The sequence below is a fragment of the Nicotiana tomentosiformis genome, chromosome 1 (genome assembly GCF_000390325.3).
Source record: "Nicotiana tomentosiformis chromosome 1, ASM39032v3, whole genome shotgun sequence".
NCBI classification, from domain to species: Eukaryota; Viridiplantae; Streptophyta; class Magnoliopsida; order Solanales; family Solanaceae; genus Nicotiana; species Nicotiana tomentosiformis.
Window position 1 is genome coordinate 94,442,729 of NC_090812.1, and position 19,766 is coordinate 94,462,494.

The following is a 19,766-nucleotide window of genomic DNA, read 5'->3' on the forward strand; positions in this document are numbered from 1 at the left end:
GAGAATAAGTTTTTCCAGGACAAAACTCTTTAATGACTATTGTGAATCCACAATAGCATCCTCATATCATGAACTACAAGATTTTATGTATATGTTTTTTTTTTTTACCACAAGTAGTACAAGTATGAATTATTTAATATATTAAAAATGAAATTTCAAATTCTGAGGGGCAAGTGGCTTGATTGAGGTTGTCGCATAAATGGCGTTGGAGCAAAACTGGTATGCATGTATAAGTAGCAAATGGTATTACGTCTAATCCGGGTGTTCAAATCGAATCGGAAAATCTCACCAAATTGAAAAATTAAACCAAACCAATTAAAAAATCTGACTAGATTTGGTATTGAGTAAAAAAATCTGAATCAAACCGACATATATATATATTAAAACTTTATATTGAATTTTCTTTGAAAAATAGAGAAAACTACCCTCTATAGTCTCCCTAAATTTTAATAGCCCATATTTTTTTTCACTTACACGAAATGGCCCTTCGGCCCAAACATATTACATCTAATAGCCCGAAATATCTATTTTGTATATTTTTGTATAGTGACAGTCTATTTTGTATATTATTTGTATAGTGACAGTCTATTTTGTATATTTTTTGTATAGTGACAGTCTATTTTGTATATATTTTGTATAGTCAGTCTATATTGTATATTTTTTGTATAGTGACATTCTATTTTGTATATTTTTTGTATAGTGACAGTCTATTTAGTATATTTTTTGTATAGTGACAGTCTATTTTGTATATATTTTATATAGTGACACTCTATTTTGTATATATTTTTTAAAAAAAATTTATTTATGAATTAAACTAAGTTCACTAGCTATGCATGATTTAAGTTAATACCTGTTTTTTTCTCTGCAATTTCACATCACGCCTTGAGGGGAAAAAGAGAGTATTTCTTAAGGTGCGAAATTCCTCAAAGGCACAGAAATCAACCTCCAATCGTTTCTGGAAGAGAAAAATCAAGACCTCTCGGAGTGATAATAGGATCTACTCTTGCAGCTTTCTTTGAGATAATTTTAAGTATCAGTACCTGCTTTGTCCTTATCAAAAAGAGGATATATGAGTCCAACAAGGCTGGGATTTTTCTAGATTTAGAGCCAATCTTACCGGGAATGCTAACTCGGTTCTCTTACAATGAGTTGAAAATAATTACAGATGATTTCAACTTTGATTTTCCAGCTTTGATTTCCAGTAATGTGCGGTAAGGGACCGAAGGAGCAGAAAGAAAAATAACTCTTATTATTGTTTTTAGGCTATGACTTGTATGGGATCATTTTGTGGCTACAAATGAATTTTGCTCTAAAAAAATATTTGAAATATTTGGGATCCTCTCACGTGTTAACCTTGAAACCGTACATTAACGAAATTATTGTTAGACGACTAAGAAAATGATTATTATGTGTTACTAAAAAAATTCTCCCATTAAAATATTTTAATAGATTATATATTTATTAATTTTTTCAATATTTACTAAACATATAATTCACTTATCAAAACTTTATCTATAACTTTAACAAAGTAAGATTTGAATAATATTCGTGTAACAAAAAAACTTGAAAACTCTGACAAAACCGAATCAATCCAAACCGATATAGTTGATTTGATTTGATTTTAATAAAAACATCAAAACCGAACCAACCCGATCCACTAGGTCTAACCTTTGCCTATTTATGTATATGTTTTTTTACCACAAGTAGTACAAGTAGGAATTATTTAATATATTAAAAATGGAATTTCAAATTCGAGGGGCAAGTGGTTTGATTGAGGTTGTCGCAAATGGTATTACGTCTAACCTTTGCCTTTTTCTGAAAAAACAAAAAAAGTGAAAGAAGGAAAGGACGGGGCCCCACTTCAACCGCTAAAGAAACAAAAGTCAATAATCCCAAATCCAGACAAAGGGGGGCTGCATGTAATAAGGCTCCTAACCCGTGCCTAAATTTATCGTTAATGAGTTTTTTTGTTTTCCAAATATAATAATCAATGGGAAAATAATGAAGTTACTTAAATAGTTTAAAAGAGTAACGGATTATATTTAATTTTTCACTGAACATCTAATAAGATGGGTAAGAAATCCCTCTAAATTTTTTTATATTCAACAATTTTGACGAGCCGATTACCATTCATTGACCACCTTAAATGAAAACTAATTTAAGATTCAAATTATGACAAAAAGTGAAATAAAAAGAAAAAAACATTGTACACGTGTGTATTTAACTCTTCACGTCAGAAGCGTGATTCCGATGACTTTTCCTTTAATTAGTTCCCTCCACTTTACTTAACACTTTTAGTTGGGCCTCTTCTCGATAATCACCTCTCAAATCCAAAATTCCAAAACAAACAAAAAATCCAGAGCATTATCAGAGAAAACCAAAAGGAAAATTCAATGGCGACCGAAGCACAAAAAACAGCTCAAATTCATGGAAACTCGCAAATACACAAACCAAAAAACATACATGGAGTAGTAGTAGTTCAGTGAGAAGTAGCTACTCAGATCCCGCATTTTCCAACTGTAATCCTCTTTCACATATTTGTCCTTTTTCCTCATTGTTTTCTCCGCTAAAAGTAAGAAGAATACTGTGCCTGATCTGATTTCATATCGTAGGTCGTGCATAAATCAAAAAAATAAAAATGAAAATGTGCTGCGATACAGCATATGTGTCGCAGCAGCACATATAGCATCTTAAAAAGCACTTATAGCATCTTAAAAGCGAGGAAGAGCACGCGAAGTTGCTGAATTTTCAGAAATTTTGCGAGATTCACTGGTTTTTCTCCTACTCCTTTTTTTTTTTTTTTTGTGTGTGTGGTAATTTTAATGTTTTGTTAAGTGGAATGCTGGAATTCGATATTGAACTGTGAACCGTAGCTTTATTTTCAGCTTTTAAAGTTTCTTTTTAGTGTATTTAGGTGTTGACATTGTAAATCTGTGGGCTAATAGTTGCTAAGATTAGCAACAAATAAAAACTGAGTTTGATTCTATTATGATTTTGCTATTAGGATTTATGCCTCTATTACTGTAGAGAAAGTTGAAATTGAATATAAATTTATTTTGGCATGAACCAAATTTTTTAGTTGCATACTCTCGTAGGTGAATCCGCGGCTTAAATTTTATGGGTTCGACCTTTAGATTCTTACTGGAAAACCCTTACACATTTCAAATTATGAGTTCAAAATTTTATATTTTTTGAAACTTTAGTGATTTTCCGTATCTATACTCCATGTCGAAATTGAACCCATTACTTATACCCTCCATCTGCCACTGCATACTCTTATGGCCTCGTGGAGGTTGGAAAAACCACAGTTACCACTTAACAGATTAATCATCAGAAAACAAACAGGTATCCTTTTTGGAGAGTTCTGGGAAAAAGAAAAGGTCTTATTGTTTCTTTTTCTTTTCTTGCCTTGTTTTTATTTTTGCCTTGGTAGTGGAGATGTATAATGATGGAAATGAAGGTGAATACAAGAATTATGGAGGAACATTCCCTCTAGAGAAATACCCTAAGACAGCAAACGGCCAAAAATAGCTTGGAGTTGGAGAAGACACTGTGCTCTACTTAATTTCTTATTATTCTTCATTCCGTACTACTACGTGTTTCGAAAAATATTAGAGATGATAACATTTAGAAGAACATTTAATCAACAAACAAAACACAATAGTTAACTAGTCTAAAAGAAGAGATAGAGTGTTGGATGTGAAAAACCTGTTCGAGGCACGCTTAAGATACAAAGAATCACTCAGGAATCTTCTAATGTGCACTCAAATAGAAGTTTCGGAGAACTCTTAGTCTAGGAATTCAGAGTGAACGAAGAAACGAACTCCTGAAAAGAGTAACAATATGAAGTATCAAAAAGATGAAGACATGGAAACACAAGATTTGATTTTTTCGCTGACACAGCAACAATTCAACTAGTAACTAACATACCTTTTTAAGAATATGTGTATCCTTTAAGACAGGAAACAACTTATCACAAAGAACATATGTATCCTTTAAGAATGGATGACACCTTTTCACAACGTATTATGTCTTGTCCAAAAAGCATTTTAAATTATGAATCGCCTTCTAAATAAATGCCAACACTATGATATCCTGGAAACTGTGGGGGATTAAAATCAAAAATGTTATTTCGTCCTTCTGAAGATCAAGAAATTTCTATTTAGAATAAAATGTGACAGCTTGGGAAGCTTATAAAATTCTTTCCTTAAACTGCTAACCAGTGTTAATATAAAAGACACCAATCGGTCTTTTGGTTGCAGTGATTAGGAACACCCGAATACTCGGAAAAGCAATAACCAACAAAAACCTGTCCTGCTTTCTGCATGTCATTATTACATTTGTTATGTCTCTTTATTCATTGTTTTCATCAAGCTGCTATAAATAAAGGGGTGCACTACATGATAAAGATGCGTGGATGATGGCGTATGCATTTTTTGTCTGTGTTTTATTTGTCTGTTTTTTCCATTTATGGAGAAATGTTCCTCATTCTGTGCTTTTCAGATTCTTCGGGACGAAACTAGATGATGGAATCCTGTGATTGCATTGAGGCTCTACTGCCAAATGATGACCTGCTGGTTAAATACCAATACCTTTCAGATTTTTTCATTGCCTTTGCCTATTTTTCCATTCCGCTGGAGCTTATTTATTTTGTCCACAAATCTGCATGCTTCCCATACAGATGGGTCCTCATGCAGTTTGGCGCTTTTATTGTTCTCTGTGGAGCAACTCATTTTATTAGCTTGTGGACATTCTTTATGCACTCTAAGACGGTCGCTGTGGTTATGACCATAGCAAAAATTTTAACAGCTGCTGTGTCCTGTATCACAGCTTTGATGCTTGTTCACATTATTCCTGATTTGCTAAGTGTTAAAACGCGAGAATTGTTCTTGAAAGCTCGAGCTGAAGAGCTTGACAAGGAAATGGGCCTAATAATAAGACAAGAAGAAACTGGCAGACATGTCAGAATGTTGACTCATGAGATAAGAAGTACACTCGACAGACACACAATCCTGAAGACTACTCTTGTGGAGCTAGGTAGGACCTTAGACCTGGCAGAATGTGCTTTGTGGATGCCATGCCAAGGAGGCCTGAATTTGCAACTTTCCCATAATCTCAACAATCTATTACCTCTGGGATCTACTGTGCCCATAAATCTTCCTATTATCAATGAGATTTTTAGTAGCCCTGGAGCAATACAGATTCCACATACAAATGCATTGGCAAGGATGAGGAACACTGCTGGTAGATATATTCCACCAGAAGTAGTTGCTGTTCGTGTACCTCTTCTACACCTCTCAAATTTTCATATTAATGACTGGCCTGAACTGTCTGCTAGAAGTTATGCAGTGATGGTTCTGATCCTCCCGATGAATGGCCTAAGAAAGTGGCGTGATCATGAGTTAGAACTTGTGCAAGTCGTCGCAGATCAGGTTCTATTGCTAACTTCCTTTATCTTATTAACCACTGGTTAAATATGGCTAGTTTCCAGGCATGTTATTAGGTCAATGATGCATCAGAGTTCAGAATAGTCTAATTAAGAACTGGCATTTTCACATTACACTTTATGCGTTAGTATTGGTGAATAAAGGTTTTCATTCTTTCTGAATCAAGACAAATGACCACCACAAAATGGGAAAAGATAACGATTTTTGCACAACTACTTCATTCTACCCCTAAAGTGTTTGTACTGTATGTACTGGAGCAGCTATTTCCACTTCAAGATACACTTATCCACACTATCTTTAATGTATTTCACTTGCTTGGACTATATTATCCTTGTCTTAATGGTTTGTTATAAACTTGTAATGCTATATGCACAATGCTGGTAGCTATTACTTTCCAATGAGTGCACATGGACTATGTGTCGCTTCTTGATTAGGTCCATTACTTTTTTCTTTTCCAATTCTTTATCCAGAATGTTTTTGGTATGGTTATGTCAATGAAATTCTAATGTTGGAAGCCTTGTGTCTTGCAACTTACTGTTGAAGCATCCGTAGAATGAATAGGTAGTGCATACAGTGAAAATGAACTCCACCCTCCAATTTATTGATGATTAACCAACAAAAAGATTCTTCAACAGTACACGAAATAAATGTTCAAGGTGAGGATAGTGTTGCCTGTAGATAAATCACTAAAGATAGTCACATAAGATATAGTTTCTGCAAGAGAGAGAGATGGAGAGATGAAAGAAAGAAGACAAACCGAAGAGATTTAGTGAGGTAGGAGATGAGTTTCTGTTTCTTTTTCTTACCTCTTTTTAATTTATTTTGAAACAAAAAGGAATAGTGGAGCATAACTTGGAAACTCTAGAATGATTGTTTCTTTCTGTAATCATCACGAGGGAATTTGTCTACACTGGTGGATGCATTAATTGCAGTGTGGATAAGGATGTTTAGGTGCAGAAATAACTACTCTCTTAAGTCAATTAGATTCTATTCCATTACTCCCTCTGTCCCAATTTATATGATATTCTTTCCTTTTTAGTCTGTCCTAAAGAGAATGTCACCTTTCTTTATTTTCGAAAAGAATTGAACTTTTAAAAAATTTCGTTTACCCTTAGTGAGATGATTTATAATCACACAAATATTAAGGCTTGTTTTAAACCACAAGTTTCAGAAGTCTTCCTTTCTTACTTAAACTTCATGCCTAGTCAAACGGTGCCACATAAATTGGGATTGAGGGAGTGTTAAATTTATGCTGGTTTAACGTTCAATCATTGCCCTTGCTTTCCAAAGTTAATGTCTCCCTTTTTTTCTTAATTAGAATTTGGTTACTGTTAGTAAGTGCAATCGCTTAATAGCAAACCTATCAGAACAAGGTTGCTATACATTTTCTCATGAACACAAATTAGAACTTGTCTATTTCATTTTTGAATTAGAATTCTCATTTTAAGTGCAATCGCTTATCAGGTTGCTGTCGCTCTTTCACATGCTGCAATTTTAGAAGAGTCCATGCGAGCCCATGATCAGCTCATGGAACAGAATATTGCTTTGGATGTAGCTCGGCAAGAAGCAGAGATGGCCATCCACGCTCGTAACGACTTCCTAGCTGTGATGAACCATGAAATGAGAACACCTATGCATGCAGTTATTGCTTTGTGCTCTCTGCTTTTAGAAACAGACTTAACTCCAGAGCAGAGAGTTATGATTGAGACCATACTGAAGAGTAGCAATCTTCTGGCAACACTGATAAATGATGTGCTAGATCTTTCCAGACTTGAAGATGGTATTCTTGAACTAGAAAATGGAACATTCAATCTTCATGGAATCTTAAGAGAGGTAAATGACCACAAACCTATGCATATCTAACATACACAAGTGACATGCTGATTTCCTCTAGTAAACAGGTAGTATGAATTTTTTTTTTCATTGATTTGCAGGCCGTTAATTTGATAAAGCCAATTGCTTCTTTGAAGAAATTATCTATAACTCTTGCTTTGGCTCTGGATTTACCTATTCTTGCGGTGGGTGACGCAAAACGCCTTATTCAAACTCTCTTAAATGTGGCGGGAAATGCTGTGAAGTTCACTAAAGAAGGTCATATTTCAATTGAGGCTTCAGTTGCTAAACCAGAGTACGCGAGAGATTGTCATCCTCCTGAAGTGTACCCTATGCCAAGTGATGGCCAGTTTTATTTGCGCGTCCAGGTTGAGCATTTCTATCCTCTATCATGGCTAAATGGTTGTACAGTGTTTCTTGAGGAAATGTAATTTGCATACAAATGCACACTTCCAGATTTATTTGCTAGCTAGTATGGGCAAAAAGTTTGTGTTCTCTGTTCCAAAGTCAGCAAAGAATTAGGAATCAAGTCGAAACCCTCTTTGATCACTAAACAAATATTTCTTTCTATCAAAAGTGAAGATATATGTACTTTTTCCTTCAGATAGGTCGTGCCCTGCAGACAGTATCTCCTTTTTGGTTTCAGTTTACTTTATGGTTGTGGGAGGTTTGTTTGAAGGTTCTCTTTTCTTTTCTTTCCCATTTCTTTGCAGTTCTAAATTTTCATCTTGAGCAGAATATCAATCAGAAAAAGAGATTTTTATCATTCACTCGAAAATTAATCCTTTTCAGATTTATGTTCTTGTAGGTTAGAGATTCTGGGTGTGGCATTAGCCCACAAGACATCCCATTCGTATTCACCAAATTTGCAGAGACACGAAATACATCAAATCGGAGTAGTGGAGGGGAAGGTCTGGGGCTTGCCATCTGCAGACGGTATGTTTTGAAATTGTAAATTTGGTAGCATTATTTTTTCCTAGTGTCCATGTTATAGAGGCAGCAAGACATCCTCTTTTACCCTCATTTATCTCTTTGGTACAGCTATTTATATGTTGTTTTGCATGCTGTCTTGTGTGACTTGGTACACATTATGCATGCACTCATTTGACATTTGAAACGGGGTGGATGCAGATTTATTCAACTTATGAAAGGTAACATTTGGATTGAAAGTGAGGGCCTAGGGAAGGGAACCACTGTAACATTCGTAGTTAAACTTGGAGTCTGCAACCATCCAAACGCATTGCCTCTGCTACCTATGGCCCCTAGAGGGAGGTTGAACCAAGGTAGTGATGATCTATTCAGGTATAGACAGTTCCGTGGAGATGATGGTGGGATGGCTGTGACTGTTCAACGCTATCAAAGGAGTTTGTAAATGACAACATTGGTGACTAGAACAGGATTTGTGAATTTGTGTTTTATTCACTCTTCTGAATGCTCCAATGACAGTGACTCAATGTAACTACTTAATTCAGTGCCCTGAACGAGAGGACTGAAAATTGCTTGCATCTTGAAAATGTCACTATTGAAATTATATAGCGAGCTTTATACAACAATCTGATAGGCATACAATGCTCTTATGACTATTACTTCTGAAAAACTGCGGCAGCTGATGGGATTAGTGCTGCTTAGTAGTTCCATTCAAAAGTGAAAACTTGAATATCAAATATATATTTTTGTCGAGGCAATATACAAGTAATAATCATGCATAGAGTACTCGTTGAATCAAAATATTTCTGTCGATTTCGTACATATTTGGACGATAATCTTTGCATTTCTCACTTGAATGGATTCTGCACCGACTTTAAGTGATAATCTTAAATCGTTAAAGCTGTATGATGGAAAATATAATCGATAAAATTTATAGTCTAAATGTCAAAAACAATGAGTACTCCAAAAATCCTATTGGATTTCTCAATCATGTCAAGGACTTGATAAGCGAGGCATTGAATCAAATGCTTTAAACTTTGATAAACCTTCAGTACGAATAGAATCCTAGATCTTTGCGAATAATTTCGAATTGGGATTCCAAGGTTATAAGAGCAATGGATTCTTGGTTCTCTTTTCCTATTTGGTTTGGAAGGATATTTAACCGATGCAACAGCTTGTTTAAGCATCACGATGACTGATGAACTTGCATCAATTTTACACTGTAAATAAATGTATACAATCAAGTTACTTTAAAACAGTCAGCAGATATTGTCTATATTAAGTACGAGACTGTAACCTAGAAAATAAAAACAAATCATTGTTGCTATAGTTTAACTTACATTTATAGTGTAAAATTCTATATACTAACAGAATATATAACTTACATTGTTGCAAACAGATTAAAGCACTCTCAAAATTGAAATAGACTACTGCGTGATAATGGTCTTATGCGTACTCTAAGTTAACAGGATAAGTAACAATTAGTGTTAAAGAATTGCTATAGTTTGAACTTCATTAATACTTGAATATCCAAACAAATTTGTAGCGGAGAGCAGAATTTGCTTGCAAATATATCTGCGCTCAGCTAGTGCATTCCATCTGATGCAGAGTAATGAACTAAGGCCAACGCATAACCGAATATGAAATAAGGGTGCAACAGGAGAATAATGTATCAAAATTTCAAAGCATCTATTCAACTTCATGTAGGTAAAACATTGTTTCTTAAAGTACATGAACCAAAAAGGGAACATATCAAAGATACTAAACTGCCATAATATCAAGAACAAAAAGTAGATATAGCACCAAGCCTTCTTATAGTCCTCCATCCTCACTTCTTTGACTTCTTGGATCCTCCCCTACAACAAGGACAATTTTAATCAGATTTTGTTTCATCAAATTTTGTTTTAAAGTCCTTGATAAACTGAGAGCAAGTCCGTGATAAACTTACTGGGCAGTCTGGGCTGAAGCTGCTGGTGCTGCAGGTTGTGCTGGCCTCTCTCCTGGTCCCTGTGAATAAAAAAAAAACAAGCTCAATTTCATTTACTGTTATCGTAAAATAGTGACATGTAGACTACTAGTCAGGGGACAGCAAACACTACAGTGTGCTGAGCCTGAATTGCTTAGGTAAATTTACATCAAGCTCAAGTTGTTACCTGTGCCAATCGTTCCTCCCTCCTAGCAAACTTCCTTTCCCTGCTGGCTTTGTTCTTTGCCCTCCTGGCCTCAAATTGATCAGACAAGGTCTTCTCTCTAGCCTTTTCAGCCTTTGTTTTGTGAATGTTTTCCATGAGGACACGCTTGTTCTTGAAAACATTACCCTTCACCTTCATGTACATGTCATGATACATGTGCCTGTCAATCTTTTTGGACTCCCTGTACTTGCGAAGCAAACGCCTGAGGACCCTCATCCTCCTCATCCACAGCACCTTTGTGGGCAACCTAGCCTCCCTGGTACCCTTACGCTTACCTGAGAAAATACTATATATATTGAGTATCAACTGCCTCCAAAATAATTTCTTTTTTTGTTTTATGAATGCCTCCAAACAAATATCAGCCATTTTTCTAACTGAGTCCACCTTCCATAGGTTGATTTCACATATAAATTTTCAGTTTGAAGTATCAAGAAAACAAATTAATTTGGTTAAATACACACATTAGAAGTCATTCAAACGTTTCTACCAGAAAACATAAATTACTAGAGTATTACATAAACTAGTAACCAATGTCAAGATTAGGAGGTACCATATCCAGAGTGACGACCCTTCCTCTTGGCTTCCTTCATTCTGCGGGCACGAGATCTTGAGTGAATTTTTGTTGGTTTCCTGATGATGAAACCATCTTTCACCAACTTTCTGATGTTCTGCCCTGCACTCAATGCAAATGAGGAGATTTAGAGGCAGTCAATTTGTGTAGTGACCAATACATTTAGTAAAAATGCTTCCACTGCTAGAGCTTATCAGGGCTTTCAATGGGAAAGCTAGGAAATACAAAATAAGAGCTCAAAAACCAGCTAAGCTCAAGCTATATGTTAAAGCTTCTTCTCGTGTTAAAACCATTTGTCTGCTAGACCATGAAGAAGAATCAAATAAATGTAAAACATCTCACTCGCATTTGCAACTTTACCCTATGCAGCACACATATATGACCAGAATTCTAATTTATCAATCAATCTTTGAATTATCCTCAATCCCAAATCAATTGATATCAGCTAATCAAATCCCCTATACTGTATACCCATACCCCTCTATTTCAGGTACATCTCAATTCGATACTACATTAAGGTTATTAGGAATTATCTAAATCTATCTATAGTCGGATAACTAATTTAGTCCCAAACTAGTTTAAATCACCACTATGGACCATTTTCTACATCGCGTTCTGACTTTAAGCAAACAGTTGACGACACAACCATTCAACAAAAGAATGTAAGAATTATAAGACATCAAGTAACCCATTCGCTACAGCACGAAGAATATTCATTCAACAAACAGTTAAGTGATAAAATTCACAGAAAACTTAAAAGGGTTTAGTGGAATAAACTAAAACAATCAAAGTCGGAAGCAGATCTTAAATAAAAGGAAGAAAAAGAAACATACTGGAGTTGGCCATGGAGATTTCGTTGCCTTCATTAGGGTCAAGCCAGACTTTTCCCCTCCCACACTTGAGGACGTTGGCGGCCAGCCGCTTCTGTAATTTCAGTGACACCATCTTTTTCTCTACTCTCTTTCGCTGTAGTAGCTGAAAACAGAGAAGAAAAGGAAGGTGTTCTTGATAAGGCTTTTATATTCAGTCACCACATAACATGACCTAGGGTTTTTGGTAGGGCTTACTTTTAACAAAAATAAATCAATAAAATTAAATCTCAACTCATGGCCCATATTGAATTTCTTGGGCAATAGAAATGGGCCTTTGAAATGAGATTGGACCAAGCCCATATTCCTTCGAAATCTAGTTGTCTTCCAAAGGCCACAAATCTCATGTTAACTAGGTAAGACAAATCTCGGTATGACTTTTGGAACACTTGTTCTTAGTGGGTCATATGCAGCACAGCACGAATTAAGATTAGTAAGGTTAATGTGTTTCTGATATCAAATTACTATACCAAGTTTTTAAAATAATTATTGTTTATGACAACTTGCTGATGTTACTATTAAGGTCTGTCAGCGTAGGTAGTTTGAATATTTAACATAGAGCTCTTCGGATCCATGCAGATTAAGAAAGATGTTGCACGTAATGATCTTATTATACTGATGTTAAAAAAAAAAAGGCAGTCCGGTGCACTAAACTCTCGTCATGCGCGGAGTTCCAGGAAGGATCGGACCATATTGATATTACTTATAATAAAATACCTATCCATTCGTTCGATTTTATTCATAAAAGGAAAAAATGTTGTTGTCTCTATTAAGGAATATAAAAAACACCACTACCACCGCCGCCGCCGCCAACAACAACAACAGCAAAACCCAATATAATCCTACGAGTGCGGTTTGGGAAGGGTAGTGTGTACGTAGACATTACCTCTGCCTTGAGGGTAGAGAGGTTGCTTCCGATAGACCCCCGACTCAAGAAAAGAAAAAAGAGAGCAGTATCAACCAGCAATAACAACAGCAAGATAATAAGAAAACAAGCAGTAACAACGGCAAGATAATAAGAGAACAAGCATTATCAACATCAAGATAATAAGAAAATATGGAGTAATAAAGATTACCAAAAACCAAATACAAGGCTAACTATTAATATAGCTGGTATGAGGAAGACACAAACACTCGACTATACTTACAAACATTCTACCCTAATTCCGACCTCCACACCTTCCTATCAATGGTCATGTCCTCAGTGAGTTGAAGCAATGCCAGGTCCTGCCTAATTACCTCTCCCCAATACTTAATTCTTTGACCTACCTCTATCCCTCTTCAGACCAACCTCTCACAGATCTGTGCTTCTCTTCTTCACATGCCTAAACCACCTAAGCCTCGCTTCTCGCATTTTCTCCTCCATTGAGGCTACTCCTACCTTGTCCTGAATATCTTCATTTCTAATCTTATCAATCCTGGTATGACCGCATATCCGTCTCAACAACCTCATTTCCGTTACTTTCATCTTCTGGACATAAGATTTCTTGACTGGCCAACACTCTACTCCATATACACTACAAGAAAGTGAGGATTCGACGACATTTATTTAGTGACATTTGAAATAAATGTCGGGAAAAAATAAATTTCTTGACATTTATGAACAAATGTCATAAAAATAATGACATTGGATACAAAATGTCGTAAAATAAGTGACATTTGATACAAAATATCGTAAAAACAATGACATTTGTTATAAAAACTTGTAAAAACAACGACATTTGATACAAAATGTCGAAAAATTATGACTTATATTTTAAATATCATATTAGTAATTGGTAACTAACAATATTTACATCTAATGTTGGAAATTTTACTATATTTTTTAATTGTTAAATAGTACTTTGTACAAGAAAAAAAGTCATTTTTTATATTTAATTAGTGATAGTAAATGTCGATAAAAAGTTTGTTTAAAATATTGACATAACAATAACGACAAAATAGTGTAAAAAACGATAACAAAAATAATAGTTTTGATTTTGATCTTAAATCACAATAAAGTACAATTTAGTGACATTTAGAACTAAAAATGAAAAATTTACCGCATTTGTAACTTAAATTTGATAGATGGATATTAAGAGAATTTTAAGACTATGTAACGACCCGGCCGGTCGTTTCGAGAGTTATAACCCCATTTTCCCCATTCCTACTTCTTTTTGTGTTATTCAGCTATATTATGTTATATCGGGTTAGTTGGTTCGAGTCCGGAAGGAACTCGGAGTAAAATGAAACACTTAGTCTCATAATTAAAAATTTTAAGTTAGAAAAGTTGATCGGATATGGACCTATGTGTAAACGACCTCGGATTTGAATTTTTGATGATTCCAATAGCTCTGTATGGTAATTTTGGGCTTAGAAACGTGTCTGAAATATTATTTGGAAGTCCGTAGAGGAATTAGGCTTGAAATGTCGAAAGTTTTATTTTTGAGAAGTTTGACCGGGGGGTTGACTTTTTGATATAGGGGTCAGAATCCGATTCTGAAAATTGAAATACCTCTGTTATATCATTTAGGACTTGTGTGCAAAATTTGAGGTCAATCGGACGTGATTTGATAGGTTCCGGAGTTATTTGTAGAAATTAGAAATTTCAAAGTTCATTAGGCTTGAATTGGGATGTAATTCATGATTTTAGTATTGTTTGAGGTGATTTGAGGATTCGACTAAGTCCGTATGATATTTTAGGACTTGTTGGTATATTTGGTTGAGGTCCCGAGGGCCTCGAGTGAGTTTCGGATGGTTAACAGATCAAAAATTGAACTACAACAGCTGCTGCAATTTCCTTCTGTTGGAAATTTCTTCTGCCAAATTCGAGCCCAAAAATCTCTCAGAATCGAGCCCAGAAAATCTAGCCCAGATCGAGCCCAGGGTAGAGGGCCACGATCGAAGCCATAATGGAGCCCAGTGTCGAGGGTCACGGTTGAAGGCCGGGTCGAAGACATGATCGAAGGCCTAGGATCGAGAACCAAGATCGAAGGCCTAGGATCGAGAACCAAGATCGAAGGCCTAGGATCGAGAACCAGGATCGAGGGCCAGGATCGAGGACCAGGATCGAGGACCAAGATCGAAGGTCAAGATCGAGGCAGAACCGAGGTTGTTTGGGCAGAATTATAAAAAATGAGGACTTCATCCCATTTACCATTTTTGACAAATTGGAGCTTGAGGAGAGGTGATTTTTGATATATTTTCAAGGAAAACTTGAGGTAAGTCCCTTGTGATCATTTCTACTCCATAATATTGAATTATCATCGAATAATTCGACTAGATTATATGATTTTGAAGTGTAAATCGGAGATTGGAACTTAGATATTTGGAAATAAGATTTGCAGATTTAAGGGTCGAGTTGAGGTCGGATTTTGGTAAAATTGATATGGGTAGACTCGTGGTTGAATGGGCTTTAGGATTTTGTAACTTTTGCCGGGTTCCGAGACGTGAGCCCCACAGGTAATTTTTGAGTCAATTTTGGGTTTTGGTCTAATTTTGAAGCTTTTCTTGTGGAATTTATTCCATTAGCGTATATTGATGATATTATACTGATTGTGAATAGATGTGGAGCATTTGGAGGCCGAGTCCAGAGGCAAGAGAATTGCGGGGTAGAGATTTGACCGGTTTGAGGTAAGTAACGATTGTAAATCTAGTCCTGAGGGTATGAAACCCCGGATTTCGTATCATTATACTATTTTAAGTGACGCACATGCTAGGTGAAGGGTGTGTGGGCGTGCACTTATGGGGTTTTGTGACTTGGTCCATCCCGTAGCAACTGTAAAGTTGCATACTTTGTTGAAACCATTTGATACTTATATGTTTTAGAAAGAATTTCTATAAAAAACACCACTACCACCGCCGCCGCCAACAACAACAGCAAAACCCAATATAATCCTACGAGTACGATTTGGGAAGGGTAGTATGTACGTAGACATTACCTCTGCCTTGAGGGTAGAGAGGTTGCTTCCGATAGACCCCCGACTCAAGGAAAGAAAAAAGAAAGCAGTATCAACCAGCAATAACAACAGCAAGATAATAAGAAAACAAGCAGTAACAACGGCAAGATAATAAGAGAACAAGCATTATCAACATCAAGATAATAAGAAAATATGGAGTAATAAAGATTACCAAAAACCAAATACAAGGCTAACTATTAATACAGCTGGTATGAGAAAGACACGCACTCGACTATACTTACAAACATTCTACCCTAATTCCGACCTCCACACCTTCCTATCAATGGTCATGTTCTTAATGAGTTGAAGCAATGCCAGGTCCTGCCTAATTACCTCTCCCCAATACTTAATTCTTTGACCTACCTCTACCCCTCTTCAGACCAACCTCTTACAGATCTGTGCTTCTCTTCTTCACATGCCTAAACCACCTAAGCCTCGCTTCTCGTATTTTCTCCTCCATTGAGGCTACTCCTACCTTGTCCTGAATATCTTCATTTCTAATCTTATCAATCCTGGTATGACCGCATATCCGTCTCAACAACCTCATTTCCGTTACTTTCATCTTCTGGACATAAGATTTCTTGACTGGCCAACACTCTGCTCCATACACACTACAAGAAAGTGAGGATACGACGACATTTATTTAGTGACATTTGAAATAAATGTCGGGAAAAAATGAATTTCTTGACATTTATGAACAAATGTCATAAAAATAATGATATTGGATACAAAATGTCGTAAAATAAGTGACATTTGATACAAAATATCGTAAAAACAATGACATTTGATATAAAAACTTGTAAAAACAACGACATTTGATACAAAATGTCGAAAAATTATGACTTATATTTTAAATATCATATTAGTAATTGGTAACTAACAATATTTACATCTAATGTTGGAAATTTTACTATATTTTTTAATTGTTAAATCGTACTTTGTACAAGAAAAAAAGTCATTTTTTATATTTAATTAGTGATAGTAAATGTCGATAAAAAGTTTGTTTAAAATATTGACATAACAATAACGACAAAATAGTGTAAAAAACGATAACAAAAATAATAATTTTGATTTTGATCTTAAATCACAATAAAGTACAATTTAGTGATATTTAGAACTAAAAATGAAAAATTTACCACATTTGTAACTTAAATTTGATAGATGTATATTAAGAGAATTTTAAGACTATGTAACGACCCGGCCGGTCGTTTCGAGAGTTATAACTCCGTTTTCCCCATTCCTACTTCTTTTTGTGTTATTCAACTATATTATGTTATATCGGGTTAGTTGGTTCGAGTTCGGAAGGAACTCGGAGTAAAATGAGACACTTAGTCTCATAATTGAAAATTTTAAGTTAAAAAAGTGGATCGGATATGGACCTATGTGTAAACGACCTTAGATTTGAATTTTTGATGATTCCAATAGCTCCGTATGATAATTTTGGGCTTAAAAACGTGTCTGAAATATTATTTGGAAGTCCGTAGAGGAATTAGGCTTGAAATGTCGAAAGTTTTATTTTTGAGAAGTTTGACCGGGGGGTTGACTTTTTGATATAGGGGTCGGAATCCGATTTTAAAAATTGAAATACCTCTGTTATATCATTTAGGACTTGTGTACAAAATTTGAGGTCAATCGGACGTGATTTGATAGGTTCCGGAGTTGTTTGTAGAAATTAGAAATTTCAAAGTTCATTAGGCTTGAATTGGGGTGTAATTCATGGTTTTAGTATTGTTTGAGGTGATTTGAGGATTCGACTAAGTCCGTATGATATTTTAGGACTTGTTGGTATATTTGGTTGAGGTCCCGAGGGCCTCCAGTGAGTTTCGGATGGTTAACGGATCAAAAATTGAACTACAACAGCTGCTGCAATTTCCTTCTGTTGGAAATTTCTTCTGCCAGATTCGAGCCCAGAAATCTCTCAGAATCGAGCCCAGATCGATCCCAGGGTAGAGGGCCACAATCGAAGCCATAATTGAGCCCAGAGTCGAGGGTCACGGTTGAAGGCCGGGTCGAAGACATGATCGAAGGCCTAGGATCGAGAACCAAGATCGAAGGCCTAGGATCTAAAACCAGGATCGAGGACCAGGATCGAAGGCCAAGATCGAAGGTCAAGATCGAGGCAGAACCGAGGTTGTTTGGGCAGAATTATAAAAAATGGGGACTTCGTCCCATTTATCATTTTTGACAAATTGGAGCTTGAGGAGAGGCGATTTTTTTATATATTTTCAAGGAAAACTTGAGGCAAGTCCCTTGTGATCCTTTCTACTCTATAATATTGAATTATCATCGAATAATCCGACTAGATTACATAATTTTGAGGTGTAAATCAGAGATTGGAACTTAGAAATTTGGAAATAAGATTTGTAGATTTGAGGGTCGAGTTGAGGTCGGATTTTGGTAAAATTGATATGGGTAGACTCGTGGTTGAATGGGCTTTCGGATTTTGTAACTTTTGTCGGGTTCCGAGACGTGGGCCCCACAAGCGATTTTTGAGCCAATTTTGGGTTTTGGTCTAATTTTGAAGCTTTTCTTATGGAATTCATTCCATTAGCGTATATTGATGGTATTATACTGATTGTGAATAGATTTGGAGCATTTGGAGGCCGAGTCGAGAGGCAAGAGCATTGCGGGGTAGAGATTTGATCGGTTTGAGGTAAGTAACGATTGTAAATCTAGTCATGAGGGTATGAAACCCCGGATTTCGTATCATTCTACTATTTTAAGTGACGCACATGCTAGGTGACGGGCGTGTGGGCGTGCACTTGTGGGGTTTTGTGACTTGGTCCATCCCGTAGTAACTGTAAAGTTGCATACTTTATTGAAACCATTTGATACTTATATGTTTTAGAAAGAATTTCTATAAAAAACACCACTACCACCGCCGCCGCCAACAACAACAGCAAAACCCAATATAATTTTACGAGTGCGGTTTGGGAAGGGTAGTGTGTACGTAGACATTACCTCTGCCTTGAGGGTAGAGACGTTACTTCCGATAGACCCCCGACTCAAGGAAAGAAAAAAGAAAGCAGTATCAACCAGCAATAACAACAGCAAGATAATAAGAAAACAAGCAGCAACAACGGCAAGATAATAAGAGAACAAGCATTATCAACATCAAGATAATAAGAAAATATGGAGTAATAAAGATTACCAAAAACCAAATACAATGCTAACTATTAATACAACTAGTATGAGGAAGACACACACTCGACTATACTTATAAATATTCTACCCTAATTCCGACCTCCATACCTTCCTATCAATGGTCATGTCCTCAGTGTGTTGAAGCAACGCCAGGTCCTGCCTAATTACCTCTCCCCAATACTTAATTTTTTGACCTACCTCTACCCCTCTTCAGACCAACCTCTCACAGATCTGTGCTTCTCTTCTTCACATGCCTAAACCACCTAAGCCTCGCTTCTCGCATTTTCTCCTCAATTGAGGCTACTCCTACCTTGTCCTGAATATCTTCATTTCTAATCTTATCAATCCTGGTATGACCGCATATCCGTCTCAACAACCTCATTTCCGTTACTTTCATCTTCTGGACATAAGATTTCTTGACTGGCCAACACTCTGCTCCATACACACTACAAGAAAGTGAGGATACGACGATATTTATTTAGTGATATTTGAAATAAATGTCGGGAAAAAATGAATTTCTTGACATTTATGAACAAATGTCATAAAAATAATGACATTGGATACAAAATGTCGTAAAATAAGTGACATTTGATACAAAATATCGTAAAAACAATGTCATTTGATATAAAAAGTTGTAAAAACAACGACATTTGATACAAAATGTCGAAAAATTATGACTTATATTTTAAATATCATATTAGTAATTGGTAACTAAAAATATTTACATCTAATGTTGGAAATTTTACTATATTTTTTAATTGTTAAATCGTATTTTGTACAAGAAAAAAAGTCATTTTTTATATTTAATTAGTGATAGTAAATGTCGATAAAAAGTTTGTTTAAAA

General features: G+C 35.7%; 2 protein-coding genes across 3 annotated transcripts; one reads left to right on the plus strand and one right to left on the minus strand.

Moving 5' to 3' along the window:
- The first annotated feature begins 2,275 nt into the window (after positions 1-2,275).
- LOC104113631 (probable ethylene response sensor 1) lies at positions 2,276-8,833 on the plus strand. Of its 2 annotated transcripts, XM_009623852.4 has the most exons (7): positions 2,276-2,519; positions 2,613-2,772; positions 4,504-5,432; positions 6,912-7,280; positions 7,382-7,648; positions 8,089-8,216; positions 8,412-8,833. In XM_009623852.4, exons 3-7 carry the CDS (start codon positions 4,524-4,526, stop codon positions 8,650-8,652), a joined length of 1,914 nt encoding a protein of 637 aa, XP_009622147.1. In that variant the 5' UTR covers positions 2,276-2,519; positions 2,613-2,772; positions 4,504-4,523; the 3' UTR covers positions 8,653-8,833. The 2 variants fall into 2 exon arrangements, with proteins under 2 accessions (XP_009622147.1, XP_009622146.1); XM_009623851.4 differs by lacking the exon at positions 2,613-2,772 and having other exon boundaries at positions 2,277-2,519.
- Positions 8,834-9,875: 1,042 nt separating this feature from the next.
- LOC104113630 (large ribosomal subunit protein eL19y-like) lies at positions 9,876-12,058 on the minus strand. Its single transcript, XM_009623850.4, has 5 exons — positions 11,804-12,058; positions 10,950-11,072; positions 10,361-10,674; positions 10,156-10,214; positions 9,876-10,063 (listed from the first exon to the last, which is right to left on the minus strand). The coding sequence occupies exons 1-5, from the start codon at positions 11,913-11,915 to the stop codon at positions 10,036-10,038; spliced, it is 636 nt and encodes a 211-aa protein (XP_009622145.1). The 5' UTR covers positions 11,916-12,058; the 3' UTR covers positions 9,876-10,035.
- Between the last annotated feature and the right edge of the window lie 7,708 nt (positions 12,059-19,766).

What these genes read in the sequence shown, in the direction of transcription:
- LOC104113630 (XM_009623850.4), bottom strand. Translation starts at nt 11,915, where the DNA reads ATGGTGTCACTGAAATTACAGAAGCGGCTGGCCGCCAACGTCCTCAAG. An exon ending in GGGTCGTCACTCTGGATATG is followed by an intron (nt 10,675 to 10,949) that starts GTACCTCCTAAT and finishes GTATTTTCTCAG; the next exon opens with GTAAGCGTAAGGGTACCAGG. An exon ending in GCTTCAGCCCAGACTGCCCA is followed by an intron (nt 10,064 to 10,155) that starts GTAAGTTTATCA and finishes TCCTTGTTGTAG; the next exon opens with GGGAGGATCCAAGAAGTCAA.
- LOC104113631 (XM_009623852.4), top strand. Translation starts at nt 4,524, where the DNA reads ATGATGGAATCCTGTGATTGCATTGAGGCTCTACTGCCAAATGATGAC. An exon ending in TTCATGGAATCTTAAGAGAG is followed by an intron (nt 7,281 to 7,381) that starts GTAAATGACCAC and finishes ATTGATTTGCAG; the next exon opens with GCCGTTAATTTGATAAAGCC. An exon ending in GGGCTTGCCATCTGCAGACG is followed by an intron (nt 8,217 to 8,411) that starts GTATGTTTTGAA and finishes GGGTGGATGCAG; the next exon opens with ATTTATTCAACTTATGAAAG.